Source organism: Cydia amplana, chromosome 12 (assembly GCF_948474715.1).
Source record: "Cydia amplana chromosome 12, ilCydAmpl1.1, whole genome shotgun sequence".
In the NCBI taxonomy this organism is placed as follows: Eukaryota; Metazoa; Arthropoda; class Insecta; order Lepidoptera; family Tortricidae; genus Cydia; species Cydia amplana.
The window spans coordinates 15,784,118-15,805,798 of NC_086080.1; the positions used below are offsets into that span (position 1 = coordinate 15,784,118).

The 21,681-nt window shown below is 40.6% G+C and overlaps 1 protein-coding gene across 1 annotated transcript in view; it reads right to left on the bottom strand.

Moving 5' to 3' along the window:
* Window positions 1-8,863: 8,863 nt before the first annotated feature.
* LOC134653127 (CCR4-NOT transcription complex subunit 3) overlaps window positions 8,864-21,681 on the bottom strand; it is a 34,970-nt gene continuing 22,152 nt past the window's right edge. Inside the window, exons 9-15 of the mRNA XM_063508431.1 lie at window positions 20,127-20,197; window positions 19,272-19,390; window positions 18,735-18,846; window positions 16,083-16,169; window positions 14,896-15,021; window positions 13,590-13,799; window positions 8,864-11,151 (exon numbers count right to left, since the gene is read on the bottom strand). Of these exons, the coding sequence (XP_063364501.1) occupies window positions 11,053-11,151; window positions 13,590-13,799; window positions 14,896-15,021; window positions 16,083-16,169; window positions 18,735-18,846; window positions 19,272-19,390; window positions 20,127-20,197 (824 nt within the window). The 3' untranslated portion in view covers window positions 8,864-11,052. The remainder of the gene's footprint in view (window positions 11,152-13,589; window positions 13,800-14,895; window positions 15,022-16,082; window positions 16,170-18,734; window positions 18,847-19,271; window positions 19,391-20,126; window positions 20,198-21,681) is intronic.

Consider the following 21,681-nt stretch of genomic DNA (forward strand, 5'->3'; position numbering starts at 1 on the left):
TGAACCCCGCGCAGCGTAGAACGAGAGGTGCGTTGGGATAAGTGCATATACATATAATTCTTCGTGCGTCTGTCTGTCTGTCCGTCCGTCTGTCACAGTCTATTTTCTCCGAAACTACTGGACCAATTCAGTTGAAATTTGGCACACATATGTAAATTTGGCACACAAATGTAAATTTGTGACCCAAAGATGGACGTGTAACGTAAATAAAATGTATTTTAGAGAATTTGAAATACGGTAGCCATTTTTGGGGGGGGTAAATGAAAAAATTAAAAAATATGTTTTTTAAACTATATAGTGTTACATATCAAATAAAAGAGCTCATTGTAAGAATCTCAAACATAACTTTTTTTATAATTTTAGGATTAATAGTTCAGCAGTTATTCATGAAAATAGGCAAAAAATGATCATTCTCCGCCCACTTTCTCCGAAACAACTGGATCTAAAATTTTGAAAAAAATACACAAAGTAGTTCTTTACCTATATATGTCAGGAAAATCTATAAGAAATGTGCAGTCAAGCGTGAGACGGACTTAATATACGGAACCCTTAGAATGCGAGTCCGACTCGCACTTGTTTTTGTTTAGCTCTTATTAGGTTTAAGGAGTTTTATGAGTGAAAAAAGAAGTTTTTTGTTTTATGTGCCCGCGTTATTGCCGATCGATTGTGTTTTAAACGATAATTAGACAAAAAAACTTGTTTTTCACCCAACGAATATAGATCCCCATGACACATCTTCCAAGTCGCCTTTGGATAGGCTTAATTTTAAAAATAATTGAAATAATGTTCTATATCATTCATACTTGCAAAAAAAGACTAAAAATAATTTACGTGACCAATGCTTATTATTAGTAAATATCTTACAATTTAATATCTGATATATCACACGATACAAAAAAATGGCCGCAAAGTTAAAAGTTTATTTATTTACGTTACTAGTCCATCTTTGGATCACCGACTCTTTGTCATATGTGAAAAATGTGTACCAAATTTCAATTGAATTAGTCTATTAGGGGCAGACACACGAGTGATCTTAAAAGGGATTTTTTTCTTGAATGATTTGTATGTACTTACCCGAACGCACCTCACGTTCCACGCGGCGCAGCGTAATCAGTAAGTACCTAATAATTAGTGTCCGACCGAAACACAAATTTCTGTATATATAAATATTGTTGTCCTACTTGCTCGCCAACTTTTGGTCTTTGTCACATAGTTTAGTTTCATAATACGAAGTACTATTTCGTATGTTTCGGCCAGGCCGAAAGATTCGGCCGTTTTTTGGCCGAAACCGAAACTACGGCCGAAACATGATTTTATGGCCGAAACCGAAACCGAAACCGAATCTTCGGTCGGACACTACGAATAATCACAATGGTCTTAAGTACCACAGACCCTACTGTCGCTTAAGTCCTTTATGCCAATCTCTGCCTATTAGAACTTATAAAAAAAAAGAAACCGAGTAATTATATCCAACTACCGAACCTGCTTACAAATTTTCTCGAGATATTTGAGAAATGTGATATGCAAAGGAGAACATTCGAACAAACGAAAGTATTTTTGCCCAAGCTGAAACGGAGACCTTCGCCTACGCTCGGTCAGTGATGGTTTAGGTACAGTCAGCTGCAGGTCACCCCTGCATAGAAGATTGTATGTAGGGGTGGTACCTTTTCTCTGCAGCTGACTGTACACCTATAAAAAATTGTTGTACCTGCTGCAATTTTATACCGGTACCGTACTTTATATTTCAACAGGTATAGTACCTTCAAAACGAAGCGGTATTGATAAATAATAACGGTACCGTACCGCCTATAAATAATAATAATAATTCAGCCTATATACAGGGTGGTCCAAACCTTGACGTCCAAAAATTTTTTTTTAGATTCCTCACGTCGTGGGCTATCAGAATATACCCCATGTATGTTAGCCGATTTTTCGTAGTTATCGAGTTATGATTTTTTTTTACTTTTAACTTTTCATATGAAATTCCGGGGTTCCCATACAGAGTGGCTAAAAAATAACTGCATTTCCGTTGCCAGGGAGGTTTTGGGATTATACTGAGCAACTTTTACAATGGGGCCAACCCCGAAACCGCGAAAAAAAATTACCCTTCCATAGAAAATGGACTAGCCAAAATGTATAAAAAGCCAATTTTTTTTCGCGATTTCGGGGTTGGTCCCATAATAAAAGTTGCTCAGTATAATCCCAACACCTCCCTGGCAACGGAATGCAGTTATTTTTCAGCCACTCTGTATGGGAACCCCGGAATTTCATAGGAATAAGAATAAGAATAGAATAAGAATAAGAATTGTTTATTGCCACATACATGAACATAAAATAGAGTTAGAATTACTTACATAATAAAATAAAACAGTTGTTATCATATACAAAACAAAAGTGAGAAGATCTTTGTATTAGGCACAGGGTTCCAGTCTCAGCGTGTGCCGGGCCTAGGTGCCCGGCGCTGGTTTTCAGACCGGTCCCAGACTAAGGACGGTCGGAGAATATTACCTACATAGGAAAAGTTAAAAGCTTAAAAAATCATAACTTGAAAACTACGAAAAATCGGCTAACATACATATGGGGTACATTATGATAGCCCACGATTTTTGGACGTCACGGTTTGGACCACCCTGTATAGACAATAATCTCAACGCTAGCCCAATGCGGATTGGGGACTTCACACACAGCTTTGAATTTCTTCGCAAATGTATGCACTACGAGTATGCAGGTTTCCTCACGATGTTTCCTCCTTCACCGAAAAGCTAGTGGTAAATATCAAATGATATTTCGTACATAAGTTCCGAAAAACTCATTGGTACGAGCCAGGATACCAATGAGTTTTTCCTTACCGCTTATACCGTAAAGAAATAATGCAGTCTCTGCTTTGCACGATTATTGTGTGGACATAATTCTTATAATCACCGAAACATACATACCTCTACGCACAGAATGTCATTGAAATAAAACATTGTTTTTTATAGTAAATTAATATAACATTCGATTTATACACATAACAATAAGCAGGCCAGGCCGCAGCGATATTGGCCTGTAAGCTTCATCTCGGTCTCCAAATCCGCAAAACTCGCTGGTACTAAATGCTGGTCTTGCCGTTATTAATTATCTTGATTCTTGAAGATTATCAGAACAGCACGTTACGTAATCGCATACATAGACGGAACGAACGTCAACAAAGTAGGTGTAGACACTGCAAGTCTTTAGGTACTTATTAAACGAATTACGCTTCGTATTAATAGATGAGTAATATTTAAATGAACATATAATATTCTCTAACATAAATACAAGATTACAATTAATTGACATCAAAAGTCATTGACGTACAGAAGTCATATACATTTTTATAATGACGCAAAATTGATACCAGCATAATGAAAATCAATCCCAATCAGTAAAACGAGTCTTTAAACTTTTTTCATTTTAAGCGGGTTTTGAAGGAACAAGTTACTTAAATTCGATTGTAATCGTATTGTTTTAGGATAATTTACTGCTGTTTTCGACCGTTACGACCCGTAAATAACAACAACTCACATTTAAAATTTGACTGGAGCTCGACGTGATTATATTTATTTACCCTATTTTATGAAATACAATTTATCTACTGGTATACATTTTCGTATGCGTATATGATGAAATGTCTTTATTAATGTCAAAAACGAGCTATGACGATGTACACGTCTGCTTCGATGCAAGGCCAACGGCCATCTGACTCGAAGAAGAGTTTTGAGTGATGTCGTCAATGTATGGAAATTATACGAAAGTTTACATTTGGGATTGAATTTCTGTGTTGTATTTGTGAGTAAAAATATAAGTAGATAATAATCTGGTAGTTTAGTTATCTAGCCTTCAAAATCCCACAACAACTCAATTACTGTCAAAGACAAAACTGTAATGCGTCTTGCTCAAACGGAACTCCATATTTTGATTTTTGGACACTTTTAGTGTCGATTTGTAGAGAATTACAGGAAATAAAAAAAAATATGGCGTGAAGAGCCGGTACACGGCTTCTTCGTGAACAGATTTGCGTATAATTTAATGCAGTTATTAATCATTCATTGAACAAATTGATTGCACAAAGTGAGGTCTAAATCGAAAACGTCATATACCGTCCCCTTAAACAAGCACACTGCCATGGATTCCGTTCAAAATATAAATACTCAAGCCTACCAAACTGAGAAACGAAATTTACCGGCAAAAATGTTAACTTGTTATTAGATAAGTTGATATGAGAAATGTTTCCACAGCCGCTGAATGATTCAAGAGTTATGTATTCAATACGATTCTTCTCTAAATTAACTGTTTGTAAATTTGTTAAATTCGTTAATAGCTTATCTGGGAGGTATCGAATTTTATTACGACTCATATCAATGTTCACTATATTTTTTAGAGGCCGAAAGAAGTCCTCGTGAATAAATTCAATAAGGTTGTTATATAGATGAAGTTTTACTAAATTTTCGAGCCAAATACATTTATCTGGGTTGTCCAGTGTCTTAATTTGGTTATCGAAGAGGTATAAATGTTTGAGAGATGGGTGTGCGGAGAAAAAGGGTAGTTCTTGCAAGGAACAATTGTCTAGCCAAAGCGTGTCTAGTGAATTTAAGCCTTGTAATAAAATCTGAGGCGTACCGGTCATGTTATTTCCTGTAAAACCTATTCTTTCCAATCGTCGAGAATTTTCGAAGATGTTTGACGGTATATCTTTCCCTTTAATCATGTTATAGCCTAAATATAACGATCTTAATTGAGAAAGAGATTTAAATACGTCAGCATCTAGGCTCGTTACATCGTTCGAGCTTATAGCAAGTAACTCAAGATTGGGATGTGCGAAGTTGCTGGATTCAATTTTGCTGATGTTGCATTCCTTGAGGTCTAGAATTGTGGCCTCAGGGTCTGGGGTGGTTTGCTGGATGACTCGTTTGACGGTTGCTAATGGGCAGCCGGGCCAGGTGACGTAGCAGCAGCGGTCAGGGTTACAACTGACACCCACCATACACTTGTAGAGAACATCTGGAAGTATAAAAGCGTGATTAAAAAGGCCACGAGCGAAGTTAAAGCGAAGCGAACTAAAAAGAAGTGATATTATATTACAAAATGAATGATTTTAATGAGGACAAACGCGCAAAGTTTAACGCGGATGGCGCTGCAATCGTAAAAAACATTTTTAGGTACCTATGCAGGGTTGGGCAGTATTTCAATTACATGTATTTGAAATACGTATTTGAAATACAAATTAGTATTTTGTATTTGTATTTCAAATACTACCTCAAAAGTATTTTGTATTTGGTATTTCAAATACTGCACTCACATGTATTTAGTATTTTGTATTTCAAATACTTCAAGCTTCAAAATACATTTCTATAAATACATTTTATTAAATTCTATAATCCTAAAATGTCTAATCTCTCGCACAAGCTGTGAGCCGACCGCGAACCTCCGATCCAGCCGAGATACAATTTTCATTGGCTGGATACTGGATCTATATTAGGTCAACTTCTGCGTGGAACTTTTCGTTTAAATCTAGGGGATAGGGTCATTGTCATTGCAGTAGTTTCCGTCCATGCACTAGTTTTCGACGACTTGACGGATTATCAAATATATATTTCATTTTTAATTTACTACTTTTTGCGAAATCTTCATCTTCCTCGCGTTGTCCCGGCATTTTGCCACGGCTCATGGGAGCCTGGGGTCCGCTTGGAAACTAATCCCAGTAATTGGCGTTGGCACTAGTTTTTACGATAGCGACTGCCATCTGACCTTCCAACCCAGAGGGTAAACTAGGGCCGTAATTGGAATTAGTCCGGTTTCCTCACGATGTTTTCCTTCACCGAAAAGCGACTGGTAAATATCAAATGATATTTCGTACATAGTTCCGAAAAACTCATTAGTTCGAGCCGGGGTTCGAACTCGCGACCTCCGGATTGCAAGTCGCAAGCTCTTACCGCTAGGCCACCAGCGCTTCCTTTTTGCGAAATATCATTGTTATATGTAGACTGATATATTGCTTAGACGCCTTAGACATAAGGATTGAAATCAGTCCAAATTTGTGCAGGAATGTAGGTACGAGTATATATTCAAATTTCGTCAAATGGACGTAAACTAGAGCTGGACGAAAACTAGCGCAATGACCCTATAAGTTTATATGAAAGGATATTCGTTAACGTTAAAACTAAATGCTAAACAAAAAAATAAATAAAGGTATATTTTGTAATTGAAATACATTATTTTAAACACTGTAATTTGTATTTTGTATTTCAAATACCCGTCACCAAAGTAGTTTGTATTTTGTATTTCAAATACTTTTAAAAATGTATTTTGTAATTTGTATTTCAAATACGTGGAAGCCAGTATTTTGCCCAACCCTGCGGCTATGCCAAATTTAAATAAACATATACGGGTTCCCACAAGGGGGCAAAGTTGTTGTTTAACCGCTCGTCGCCAATATTGACACCCGAGCAAGCGAAAGATACTAAAATTGAACCACACGCTCACGCCTACGCTCGTGGTTAGAAAAGTGGAATCTTGAGCGTTGCAAGGGTTTCAAGGCACGAGGGTTAAATAAATTTTGCACAAAAATTATTCACCACATCAACGCGAGGAAAACACTAACTGTTAAATATCAAATAAAATCAAATCCAACATAAAGAAACGACTCAAACTTTGCCACACATGTGGATAAAATGCAACTTTCTCATCAGTATTTGAACAATCAAGAGAGCCTTTATCAGTTGGTATGAAAATTAAAATACCTATACAAAATACACGAAATGTAACAGGGTAAATAAGAATCATAACAAAATCGCAACCTACCATAATGAACTGTATGAGGAAACCGGTTTATCCTGTCCAGTCCAATTTGCTGTTTTTGCCTCAAATTGCCTGTCGCGTGCACCTGCCGGAATATAGCCCGTGACTGAGGGAATACTATCGGAGTAATATAAACCGATCGCATCTGCTTGAACCACGTATCACGATAGATGGAACTTAGCGACTCGGGGTAAATAAGAATCATAACAAAATCGCAACCTACCACAATGTAACTGTATGAGGAAACCAGTTTATCCTGTCCCGTCCAATTTGCCGTTTTTGCCTCAAATTGTGGCCTGTCGTGTGCACAGCTGCCGGAATATCGTCCGTGACTGAGGAATACTATCGGAGTAATATAAACCGATCGCATCTGCTTGAACCACGTATCACGATAGATGAAACTTATGCGACTCGCGGTCGCAACACATTTACAGTATGAAAGCGAGGGCGCTACTAAAATTTTTAGTTACATCCACCATCCACGTTTGGGTCCGACCTATTCAACATTACATAGTTACAGTCAGCAGCAGAATTTGCTGCGGGCGAGGTGTTCAAAATGATCTTGACGCGACTTTATTGTTAAAATGAGAGCGTGTCAAGGTCATTTTGAACATCTCGCCCGGTTAGCAACTTCTGCTTCTGTTGTGTAAGATAAGAAATACTTAAAGACAAATATTGAGTTCTTGTATAACTAAACGGGTGGGCCACGTGGGAACTAAACTGTAGCACAGAATAAATAATAGTACTAAGTACAGAAAACTCACTCTCTAACAAAACGCGTCTGTTACGATCAGCACAGATATGGCCGCTAGGTGGCGACAGCGCCACGCGCGGCTTATGGCTTTCCCCAAAATTGGGGCCGAACGGATGTACTTTTAGCTAAGGTCAAGTGAGGTAAATGCAACTATGGGGTTATTGCGTCTCTCCGTTCGTTCTCGAATACGATTGGTCGAAACGCCCTCTACTATGCAACGTTTCATGCCCGAGCTACTTGGAAATGAAACGTTGCATAGTAGAGGGCGTTTCGACCAATCGTATTCGAGAAAGAACGGAGAGACGCAATAACCCCATAGTTGCATTTACCTGTAGCAAAGCGACGAAATCGCGGAGTGAGACACGCCTGACTGTAGGCTGTACTTACCAAAATTTATTCAGGTTTTGATACTTTTGATTCTTACTAAAGTTTATTCTAAGACGCAATTGGTATATTGTGAATTTTATTATGTTTAAAGCGGTGTCTGTAGGTGGTAGTCTCTGGATGTTATCTAATACTGACGGACAGAACAATGTTAATGAATTCTCATACACCTACCTACTATGTGGCGTTGTAAAATTTAATTTCTCTATAAATAATTTGTTGATCATCGGGTAGTAGTATGGTCTAGTGTACCCTGTTCTTTGTTACTATCCTTTAACAAATTCAGTGCCGAAAACCCGACTATCGGGTATTTCGTTCCCAGGCCGGACGACCCGATAGTCGGGATCGTGTTACTACAGCTTTATATAAAGATTTTTTTGTGGCCTGGCGCGGATGTCTTGTTTGGCTGGGTGGCAATGAATGTGTTAATAGACTTGATATCCTGACAGCAGCAACAGTGCTAGAATCACTTACACACACCCTCTAATTTCTATCCGTAGATCTTTTTATACTCACCACTATCCGAAAAAGCAAAGCATAACACGCATGTCGTGTAATAATAAGCATATACATAGCAAACAGTAATTCATAGCGTTCTAAATTATCAATATTGAACTTTATAGCAAATTTTGTAGAAGGTTAAGTTATGGAAAATGTATTTGAAAAAAGAGGAATTCTAATTTATGATAGCTGCATTGTATATATTTGCTTTAGGGTTCAATTTCACGTATAATACTGTATCTCTTCAGGGTTAAAATATGGTAATATCAACAAGAAAAAAAAAAAACAATAAAAATGTTTCGTCAATGCAAACAATTCAAATTGAGGATCACAGCCAGGCGATCAATGAGTAATTGTTGACGAAGACGATTCGGGAATCAGAGAGATTCTCAAGCAAACAAAATGTTAAAATGGTTTCTTACAGTTTATTCTACAAAATAAACAGTCATCTCTTTCAATAAAAAAATAAATAAGAAAAGAAATGCCAAAAAGCGCGGCGGCTGTAAACGACGCCCGCGCACTTACCTTAACCGTTAAGAAGAAATCACAACATTGTTTTAAATTTTTTTAATCGTTATTTATTATTTCTATACAAATAGAACTGTACAGATAATTTTTTAAATTATTATTTACCACATTTTCAACTGCTCTCACGATAGACTTTTTACAAAAGTGAAAACTATCAACATCACGCACGGAATAAACGAGATCGCGCGCTGCGTCCGCTCGCCGCCGTCCGGTCCGGTCCAGGTCCGGTCCGGTCCGGTCCGTCCGGGTCCGGTCCGGTCCGGTCCGGCGCGGCTCCGCGCAACAACCACCCTCACACAACTCACACGGAACGAGACGGAAGGCTTCAATGTTCGCGCAAGGCATGTGCAACAATTCTGGGAGACCCCCGTACGTACAGCGGTCACGTGTACGGTCGACAACAAGGCTCGCGGCCGGCAGTCGACAATAATACACTGTCTCACCCCCCCCCCCCCCCCCCCTCCAGTATCTGACGCATACAAATAATTTATCACAAATAAATAAGTACAAATTAAACCAACGATAATTCTAATTATCCGAATATAATACAATCGTGGCAGTGATTACATACAATGCTCTTACACAATTTATATACTTTTGTTCAATTTAAATGCACTAATTAAAATTAAATGTACAAATCACATAGGTTTCTTTATTTAAATTTCACAATGGGCGGTGAAAAAGTGTATTATTTCTATGTAATGAATCACACTGGATGTCTTACAGCTAGGCGGCCGCGCGGCCTTTATTGCTATGTACCGGGGCCGTCAGCGCCGCGCCATCCACACGTACCGACATCGCGTAACGTCACGTAGGGAACGTTCAGAAAGTTTTCCCGAGCAGTACAAAAAACGTACTCAAGGTGAAAAGTAAATAAGTTTCTGAACGTGCCAGTCGACCGGATGCTTTTACAAAATCGTTGGAATGTTAAATTTCATACGTTTCATTCGCCGATAGTATAAAATTTCGCCTCGTTGTAAAAAACACGATACACGATGTCTTTAGTGGATGGCACCGCCTGACAGTAGGAAGGAGACGCCGCGCGGTCGCTAAGCCAGCTTTACCGCTCGAGCGGCGCGAGGCCGACACGCGGTCGAGCCCCGACTCCCCTAGGCGACTATACACAAGTTAATAAAACAAACACCCCGGGCTCTGCGGCGGGTTATAACTGACTTACCTAAGTAGGCACACTGTTGTTGAATACTACGACTAGCATATTATTTAGTTGCTCGGTGATGCCGCGGCGCTGCGGGTGCGACATGGGTCTCGTTATACTACGGATGTTCTATAACTATACATACCCACTGAGCGGGTCGAGTTAGGTACTAAATCTAAAGCCTAGACAACATAATTCACCTAGCGTTTTTCTAATTGTGATGTCTAAATGTTTGAGCTCGGCCAAAAAGGCTATAAAACTTATATTCAATTTTATAGCCTTTTGTGTTAGCCGTGAAAACCGAATACGTCATTTGGTTTGTCACGACTAGGCCTCGCTCTGAACTGAAGACTACAATAACATGTTTAGTCGCAAGTCTAGTGGGGAACCATGTCGCAGACACAGCGCGGTAAGCCCGGGGTCCCTATATCAATATCACATTGTTTTCTATAATAACCGACCAACGGCGGAAGCTAGTTGCATCACATGATATCTTTCGCATACTTCGTTCACATGCAAATTCGATACAAAAAACCGTGTACAACAATAATACAAACTGCCAGCGTGCAAGTTATTTTACAACAGATCGATTCAACGTTTACTTAATTAAAAAAAATCAGACATTGCCACCTTTTTTTTCATTATTGGAAAATTCATCACAGAAATACTTAACTTACTCTACTGAGAAATATAAAAAATACTGACGCCATGGAATCCGCGGCACGGCGACGCGAGCATCGTCAGTGATTGTGACTATTTCAAATGTTACTCATACTTTTTAGTGTTCATAAAAAGTTGCAAATTGAAACTAGGAACGAACCGAACCGACCGTTCTGTGGAGTTAGACTCCTGCACCATTGCACTACACTTGGGTTGTTGCGCTACTGTCTCTGTCGCACACCGCGAGGGCTCAGTTCAGGTCCCGGTCTTCTAAGTACTTGTATTCGAACGTGAAGCCTTCCTTCTTCCGCTGGCCCCATTTCTCGTAGTCGAAGTAGATGTACGTGCCCTGGAACATACAATGTTATATTTCAGCAAAGATTTAACATGATAAAAGATATATCAACAAAATATGGCACGATGAATAAGTTTCTAACACAAGTCCTCCAAAAAATTTAGTATCAAGTCATTCATAAAAAAATTGGAATACCCATAGCTATATTACACTAAGTTGTTTATATCGGCCATACGTTGTCGCCAGTATCAAGGAGTAAACATATTAGAAGCAAGTTGGATCATATGCAGATGTTTTATATTGAAATATGTGATAATAACAATCACTACATAGTACAAAACAAAGTCGCTTCCCTGTCTGTCTGTACGCTTAGATCTTTAAAACTACGCAACGGATTTAGATGCGGTTTTTTTAATAGATAGAGTGATTCAAGAGGAAGGTATATGTATAATTTGTTAGCCCGTGCGAAGCCGGGCGGGTCGCTAGTAATTAATAATCTTATTAGACAGGGGCTTTCACATGGGCTAGGCCTCTAATAGTAGTAATAATAACAAAAATCTGTGCTAGACTCCAACCACACTAAGTTTGCAACTTTGCACTGACTTGACAGTGGCAATGCATACGCATCCCATTGGAACGTCATACTTCACGAAGCACTTGGCACTTCAGTGAAATGAGAAGAGAGACAAATGAAATGATTATGACCTGTTATAAACACATGTTGTACATGTACGTACCTGCTCGTACTCCTCGTTGATGAGCTAGGGCTGCTAGTGCCGCTGGAACCACATCATGTACTTGGTGTGGACCAGCTCTGCTCCTATAGCTGCCTCCGACAGTCGCCAGGAGTGGCGCAGGCATGTTGTATAGTTTGTAGCTTTCTAATAGACCCCGAAGGCTAATCCTATTGTCTATTGTTAAGAAAAACCTGTCGTGCCACGTGCCACAACCACCTGCATAAAAAATCGGTACTTCGGTTACTGAGTGCCGGCGAGTCGAACGCTACAGAACCAGTCTAAAATGTGTCATCGAGATGCGTAACAAAGGCGCGTTATCGGAGAGCGCACCTACACTGGTTTTTTGAGCGTCGGACTAGCCCGCGCTCAGGTGCCAAATAGAATAATTAGGACCCTTTTTTGCAGGTAAGTAGTACGTGCGGTTTTACTGAACAATAGACAATAGGATTAGCCTTCGGGGTCTATTAGAAAACTACAAACTATACATGTACGTACCTGCTCGTACTCCTCGTTGATGAGCTTGGGTTCCTCGTGCCGCTGGAACCACATCATGTACTTGGTGTGGACCAGCTCTGCTACTCCAGCTGCCTCCGACAGTCGCCAGGAGTGGCGTGACATGTTGTACATGTACGTACCTGCTCGTACTCCTCGTTGATGAGCTTGGGTTCCTCGTGCCGCTGGAACCACATCATGTACTTGGTGTGGACCAGCTCTGCTACTCCAGCTGCCTCCGACAGTCGCCAGGAGTGGCGTGACATGTTGTACATGTACGTACCTGCTCGTACTCCTCGTTGATGAGCTTGGGTTCCTCGTGCCGCTGGAACCACATCATGTACTTGGTGTGGACCAGCTCTGCTACTCCAGCTGCCTCCGACAGTCGCCAGGAGTGGCGTGACATGTTGTACATGTACGTACCTGCTCGTACTCCTCGTTGATGAGCTTGGGTTCCTCGTGCCGCTGGAACCACATCATGTACTTGGTGTGGACCAGCTCTGCTACTCCAGCTGCCTCCGACAGTCGCCAGGAGTGGCGTGACATGTTGTACATGTACGTACCTGCTCGTACTCCTCGTTGATGAGCTTGGGTTCCTCGTGCCGCTGGAACCACATCATGTACTTGGTGTGGACCAGCTCTGCTACTCCAGCTGCCTCCGACAGTCGCCAGGAGTGGCGTGACATGTTGTACATGTACGTACCTGCTCGTACTCCTCGTTGATGAGCTTGGGTTCCTCGTGCCGCTGGAACCACATCATGTACTTGGTGTGGACCAGCTCTGCTACTCCAGCTGCCTCCGACAGTCGCCAGGAGTGGCGTGACATGTTGTACATGTACGTACCTGCTCGTACTCCTCGTTGATGAGCTTGGGTTCCTCGTGCCGCTGGAACCACATCATGTACTTGGTGTGGACCAGCTCTGCTACTCCAGCTGCCTCCGACAGTCGCCAGGAGTGGCGTGACATGTTGTACATGTACGTACCTGCTCGTACTCCTCGTTGATGAGCTTGGGTTCCTCGTGCCGCTGGAACCACATCATGTACTTGGTGTGGACCAGCTCTGCTACTCCAGCTGCCTCCGACAGTCGCCAGGAGTGGCGTGACATGTTGTACATGTACGTACCTGCTCGTACTCCTCGTTGATGAGCTTGGGTTCCTCGTGCCGCTGGAACCACATCATGTACTTGGTGTGGACCAGCTCTGCTACTCCAGCTGCCTCCGACAGTCGCCAGGAGTGGCGTGACATGTTGTACATGTACGTACCTGCTCGTACTCCTCGTTGATGAGCTTGGGTTCCTCGTGCCGCTGGAACCACATCATGTACTTGGTGTGGAAGCGCCAGCTCTGCTTCTTGAGCGCCTTGGCGGCCAGGTACTGCGCCTTGCTGCCCTCCATGTAGTAGAACACGAAGAACAGAGTCTCCGTCGATAGCCGCTGGAAGAACTCCACGCTGTCCGAGTGGGGGACTACCACCTGGAATGTTAAAATAAGGTTGCAGCACAGAATAACTAATAGTACTACCGTACAGAAAATTCACTCCTTCACAAAAGTCAGATTTAGGTATAAAATTACACCTATATCGCCGCCTGCAAGCAAAATTGAAACTTATAACCGCGCACGAACCGTGAATCTCCTTTGCGCGCCGCAGTTTTATGACATAGATAATATGTCTGATTCTCACGAAAGTAAATTTCGAAGCCATTGTGTATTTAAATTTTGCGCGAGCGCCACGTGACACGACACAACTCGTGCACGCCGAGCGGCAGCCCACTGCCATACGCCTGTCCGATGGGCGCGCCGGCCAAATGTACCTAAACTGCGGAGTGACACCCCCCTGGTTGCAGTATGTTTTTGAAGTATTTCGGAAACTCCGAACCAGGGATGTTGCGGATGCCGATTTTTTGACATCCGCGGATGCGGATTTTTTTTAAAGGCTCACATCCGCGGATGCGGATGTCAAGATAGATACATAAAAAACGTCAAATATTAAATTTTAGTAATTTTTACAATACAATACAAATGTTTATTCCAAAAAACCGGCCAAGTGCGAGGCGGACTCGCGTTCCAAGGGTTACGTACATTAAGTCCCACTCACGCTTGACTGCTCATTTCTAATAGGTTTTTTTGGCTAATGATTAAATTACCTAGCAGTTTAGCACTTATGCCGATGCTAAGACGTTCCTGTACCTACCTCTTCCACATCCGCATTAAACTCCGCATCGATCTTATGCGGATGCGGATGCAGATGTTGAAAATAATGCGGAAGTTGCGCGGTTGCGGATGCGGATATTCGCAACATCCCTGCTTTGAACCCCTTATGGCCTAAACGAAGAACGAACGAAAGTCGATATTGGGCTGTAGCTGCGCGCGTCATTTGAGGTGTTTGGTGGTCAAAGAGTTAATCGGAGATGTGGCAGAGCTCGCTGACGAATGCATGAACAGGACTATTTCTCGAAGAGATTGTAGCCTGTCGAATTTTCCGACAAGAACTTGGACAAATTACGAGGTACATGTAAGCATTTAAAGCAAGGGCTTTGAGCACATTGTCTCCCTGTGTGTAGTATAGTACCTGGTTGTAGTACTGTGGGGTCTGGCAAATGTTGCGAGGCAGGTAATGCCGCGCCCGCTCCGAGTCGCTGGGGTGCGGCATGTGGTAGAACGACGCTTCCATCATCTGGAACTGTAGCTGATGCTCCTGAAAATACACATAGATGTGTTTAACCTGTCGAATCCCACGATATGACGTCACCATAAGCGTTCTGGCTCATATATGAGCCGTGGGAGCTGACAGATTAATCGTCTGCTTTAGAAATTCTGCTTATAATTTGATAAAACGGGACTGAATTAATTTGTAAAGTCTGCGAACGATACCTCAGGTAAACGTACTGGTGCTCGACGCAGTCCCAGTACATGTCATCTTGAAACTTAAGTCATTGTCAATAGAGGTGACAGCGGGGTGTCATCTATTGGGCATTAGCATGTCGAACACTAGTAAGTTTACCTTATATGGTGGAAAGTCTGGTACGATATGATACGATGCGGTACGATATTCGCTTTTACAGGCTAGTATAAATCTAGTCGCAGTGGTCGTAACCGACCAGTAGGACTAAGATGGTCGCCTCTTTATCGTCTCTAAAGCTTTGGATTCCTCCGAAAACGGTGCCGTCATATAGCGGCCGCAAAAGACGGCCGTCTTTACGGTGACGACATGTGGAAAGTACCACGGCGTCATAACACACCGTCATCCACCAAGGTCAAAGCGGCAAATTTGAAAAATGTAGGCGCGATGGGATAACGTCCCATAGAAAATTTGAATTTCGCGCCTTTTCCTACTGACAAGATTTGCTTGATCATCTATAATTTACTTGGAGGATGAAATATCATCAGAAGAGGAAAATAATCGTAGTACGGAATCATTTATTCAAATCTCGTGTCATTTATTCAAAATGGCGTCACCGTTATCTAATAAAACGTTCACGAAACTATCGACAAGGTCATGACGGCCGTCATCTTACGTTACGTTGACAATCAACGTAACGTAACGCCGTCTAGGAAACCGCGCCATCTTGTTTACATAGACAACGTTCTAGTGACGTCAGTCGACGCTATATAGCGGCCGTAATATGACGGCACCGTTTTCGGAGGAATCCAAAGCTTAACCATGCTTGTCACGTTCTAAAAAGAATGTAAGTGCGAAAGTGACGCCTGGCATGACAGGAGCATGCTACCGCCGCAGGACAGAGAGGTGTATATTACCGAGTTGAGAGGTAGCGGGCCGAGCGGCGCGACCCCGAGTAGCGGCGGGATGTGCGCCTGCGCCAGCGCCGCGCCTCGCCGCACGTTCTGCAAGTATACATGAACCATTGGTTAACGTGATGTAGTATGAGATACTATGCGCCATTATGGTCTTGAGATGGGGGTCCCTTTGTTTCACATAAAGTTTTAAGCCATAATGTATTGTTTGTCATATTATCATTCGTCCTAAAACTGAAACCGTTAACTTTTCAGGTTTTTCGTAAGATAGGATAGGTTAGGTTTGTTTTATGGCAATCCTGAAAAGTTACGTTTTTGAACAAAATAAATTATGGCTAACGAAAATGCGTACAAACAATACATTCTGACTTAAAACTTTTTGGGAAACATAGACCCGCTTGAGATACAATGAATTTAACGTAGCTGAGACAAAACATGCTAATTTTTCTTGTAAGTACTTACGCGCGTACGCATACATTCACTACTCTAGATCCGAGTGATCGGTCATTGGCTCAAACCCTATAAGTGTGAAATCGGTGTACAGATGTAGTGAATAATTGTTTTCCATCGTATTTTCTCAGATGTTCGTATTAGTCATGCTACTTCAGTCAACCGCAGTATTTTTTGTACCGAGACTGACTGAAATAGCAAGACACGTTCATACGAATTCCGTTAAAATACGATGGAAAATATGTAATTATGCACTACAATAGGCTACATGACAAATTTTCATTTATGGTATCATTCGATCGGGTTTGTTTTTAGGATCAAATATCTATATGGGACCCATTGGATTAAAGCAACACAAAAGTCAGAAATTATAGTCAAAGTCCGACAGTCGCACTTCACTCACGAAACGCCCCTCAGAAAAGGATAAGTGAACGTGACGTCAAGGTCACTGAGATCCCATCTTGTAGTATGGACAAAACAAGAAAATTGCGTTTTTGTCCGTGAAATATTGCGTTTATGTATATAGTTGATAAACAATATTTTTTTGGATAAAATGTAAGGAACCGAATGGTACCCTTACTTTTATCGTTTTAGGAAGTTAAAAAAAAACTTATTTGCTATCTATTTTACTAGATTTTGTTATAAAATTCAACATGTGTCATCATCCCTATTGTATCATGATGTTACAGATCCGTCTTAGCGATGTGATATCCATATTTTCTTCGTCTATTCTGTAAACATAGACTACAATAGTTTGTCAAAGGACTGTCTCATTTCAAACATAGACATTGTCACAAATTGACATACGTTTTGGATTTTTCTGAACTCCAATATGTACAGCGAGCTGTAAAAGTGCATACCCACTTTGTGATTAAATTCCATTCATAAGTATATAATAATAATAATAAATATTCTTTATTGTGCACCATACAATTAAAAATACACAGAAATTAAATTCAGATTAAAAGCTAGGTAACAACAGTCAACAGGCGGTCTTGTCGCTAAGAAGCGATCTCTTCCAGACAACCTTTCAGTAGCAGGAAACTAAGGACTTACAACATTGAACGGGTAGTGCCGATATACATTTAATAAAAATAGAACTATACTACACACTACACTGTATATACTTTTTCTCAAAAATGGACGGCAAAGTCGACGTTGCCGGTTAAAAAATAGGTCGCGAAGTGCGTAGTTTATGGTCATTCAAAAAATTAAAAAGTTATAAACATTGCAGTCTCGATTTCGGGACTGCAATGTTGCATACAAATTCCATTATTTAACGAGTTCCAAACTTTTTAAAACTTTAAATGGCCATATCAAATGAAGGCATACGTCCCTTTAAACAGCCAAACAGATGATCAGCACTTATTATTATAAAGCTTGTAACAGACTATCGCACCGCACCGCGACCTTGGAGCGTCGCACTCATAAGTAAAAGCGAGAAACAGATATCTCTTTCTCGCTCTCACTTACGGGTGCGACGCTCCAAGGTCGCGGTGCGGTGCGATAGTCTTTTACAGGCTTAATGTTGGTACCGCGACTATTTAGGTGTCTCAAATAGGTTGGCGTATTTTCAGCAGAAAAATACACTTCTTTTTTTTTTAAAGGCGGCAAGCAAATCTTTTTAATGGTTTTACCTTTTTCTGTGAAAATTTGAATGTTGCTTCTGTAAAATATTTCTATTTCTTGCACCATTTTTGAGAAAAGCACTATATATGACTCAGTTGGAAGGCTACTTGCTGGCTTCGGATTCAATTAAACGGACTCCCAAGGTCGTCCGTTTAAAACGAATCCTCAGCCTGCAAGTAGCTACTTCCGATCCTCGACAATAATGTACTATTACTGCTGTGATTATTTATTTATTTTATTTAAACTTTATTGCACAAAATATATACAACAATGTACAAATGGCGGACTTAATGCCAAATGGCATTCTCTACCAGTCAACCATAGGGCCAAACAGAGATACCTTCAATTGGTGCAGAGAGAGAAAATATATTGAGTGAGTTAAAAAAAGCAAACTATACTTATAAATTACATAAATAAATAAAATATATATAAACTACCACATATTTATAAAATACATACTATAAATATAATAATGATGGATATTATTCGAACTCTTGTTTTAGCAAATGCTTACGTAACATCCGCTTGAAAGAAAACTTACTAGTAGCTTGATTATATTAGTAAGAGCGGCCTTACTTGTCCTTGCGTGGTTAGCCCCGCGCGCTGAACTGCCTCCTGGGCCATGCTCTTGAGCGACGCGGTTCCGCTCGCGCCAGCCAGTAGTGGCGTTGTCGCCTCACCTCGCCCACTGGAAACATAATTAAACACACATTTAAACAAAGTTTCATAAGAATCCGTTGAGAAATGTACTATACAGATTCACATCTATCAGCCTCTTCAGCCAGACAGCGACACGAAAACATTTGTACCCACGTTTGCTCGCTGTTGAGATTCTTTAATGTATAAGTAATTCGGGCAACCGTCATCAACCTCATGAGATGAGGAGTGTTTTATAGATAGTAGATAACCTCCACCTTACAGAAAACCGCAACCAAATAACGCTAGACTAGACCCTACTCATAGAGTTGTTTTCCTGTCGGTGAGTAAGGTTGCCAGAGCTCTGAAGCTGCAGGCGTCAATAGGCTTCAAAGACTGCTTACCAGCAAGCGGACCGTATGCTTGTTTTCCATTGACGTAGTATAAAAAAAACTACCAAAACAGTAAATAACTTACTTATTGACTGTGTGTTGCGGCGTGTGTGGGTGGTGGTGGAGGGGACCGTTGACGGTGAGAGGGGACACGGGGGGTTCCGTGGGAACGCTGGGCGCGGGCGCGATGGAACTCTTTGACGTCTGTAAAATAATATAAAATATTAATATACTGAGTTTCATTGTATCATCTCATCTTCCTAGCGTTGTCCCGGATATTTTTCCACGGCTTACTTGGAATGTAATGGCAAGAATAGGCGCAAACACTACTTAAAACGAAAGCGACTGCCGTTTGGCGTTCCAACCCACATCAGGGAATCTGGGCCTTATTGGAATCATTCTGGTTTCTGCTCGATATCTGACGATCGATGGTGTCGATGGCATTCAAAGCACAATTTAAGAGTTACAAATGGTTTAGCATATATTCTTAGGTCCCGCTATATTGTTGCATGGTAACAGTTTTCTACAAATTACAATACTGAGGATCGAACTGTTTGGAAAGATGCGGCTCAGGCGTGACGCAAAATTCACGTTCCTCAAATATATGACTACAAGTAGGTATTATATTATAACCAAAGAACAACAATTTCCATTCCACTTTCTCGAAAGTTCAACAAGTAAAAACAGAAATACATAGTTAAGGATCACTTGCACCATTCACTAACCTGTGGTTAACCGGTTAAACCTGGAGATATAATGGTTACCAGTACAATTTGACACTGGGTTAAGCCAGTACCACCTATTACTATTAAAAATAATGACAGTAAATACTGGTAGTTATGGGTATCCTGAAGGGTGGAGCTTGTTCAGTCTCTACTTGTATGATGGTAATATATTATGTGTGTAAGGTAGCGAGTGTGTGTAATGTGTGTGTACTGACCGGTGGCGCCGGCGCGGGCGCGGGCTGCGCGGGGTGCGGCGCGGCGGGGACGGGGCCGTTCTCCACTATTTCTGCAACACACACAACACAACACATCAAATACAACAATCTAATACACTTAATACAATTTACTATTGGTCTTTTCTTCAAGCGGCCTTAACAAGAATGTGCCGCGACAGAACCCAGTGCGCGAGATAAACTACCCATTACCTAGAGGCGAGTAGTATATGTCGCGCGCGAGAAACAGAAACTTTAGCGGTGCACTCGTGCTAAGGTCGCAGTTGACCCTGACACGCGAGAACAATTTAAACTAATGGTTTATTTGTACAATCTAATTTTATAAAACATGTGTATGGCGAATCGATATAGATTATTTCGTGATCGCATGCGATTTGTCATACATGCGTTCGATATAAATGCGGAACGGACTACACAAATAAATCGTTAGGTGCTGGAAAATCATATATAGCACGCTCTGATTGTTTTTATTACACCAATGTAAATTTGTTTACCTTATAGCCATTAAAACTCAAAAATAACTCCGTTTAAAATTCCAGAATCTTCTTTCATTTTATAATTATAAGCAGGATTTGAATGAAAGTTAAGGGCTCATTTAGAGTAATTTAGACGATGCGATAATCCCAAATTGATTTTCATTACTTGCGGGTTTTGATCGGTCGGTTGAATTGGGCGTAACCAACAGTCCGCAAAATAATTAAAATCGCATGCGAGTTCGCGCGCTTACGAACTTTATCCGAAATATATCTATAGTTTAAGTAGTTTATACTACCTATAGTTTAACTTTGAACACAGCTTTAAGTAGTATCACGTTTCCATTCTCACTAATAAATGGATTAGGAGGAGACGTTTCTGCTTGTTAAAAATTAAATTAAGCAAGCCTGAAGCCTCATTACATTTTTACCGTTAAACAAATATTTATTAATGAGAAGAGTTATAAATTATAAAATCAAAGAAAACAATCGTACAGAGATATGTTAATAAGTTTTTCTACTCCCGTATTTTTATTTGTCATTTGGGTCGTGCACACACCTTTAAACCCCTATCTTATAGTTGTCAAGGCAAGTCTTTAGCCTATTCCCCAAAATCGCCTCAAATTGTTACTCACGCCACTCGCCTTTTTTGACCCCTCTTAATCAACGGTTGCATAAAATACTATAATCTCAGTTAATTTCAACCGCACAAAAAACGTTAAAGTTATAATAGATATGCAACAAAAATGAGTGACTGCAAATTGCATCATGAATTACTTAACATCTACTAAAACGTTCTGGTATTTATTTCATAAAATACTTAAATAAAAAACATTATGAATATGCATGCATTCCCAATACATAAATAAAACGTACTGTTAGGTGTATTACAACCCACGTAGGGTTCAAGTTCGGTCAAGACGAGTTCTTATTATCAATAAAGTGTACGTGGGAATAAGTCTTTTCTTTACGTTAAAACTTTTAACTACCTGTTAGTACCTAATGTACCTATACTACGTAATAATTATTTATTTAGTTGGAAACGCAGATAATTGTTTTTTTCC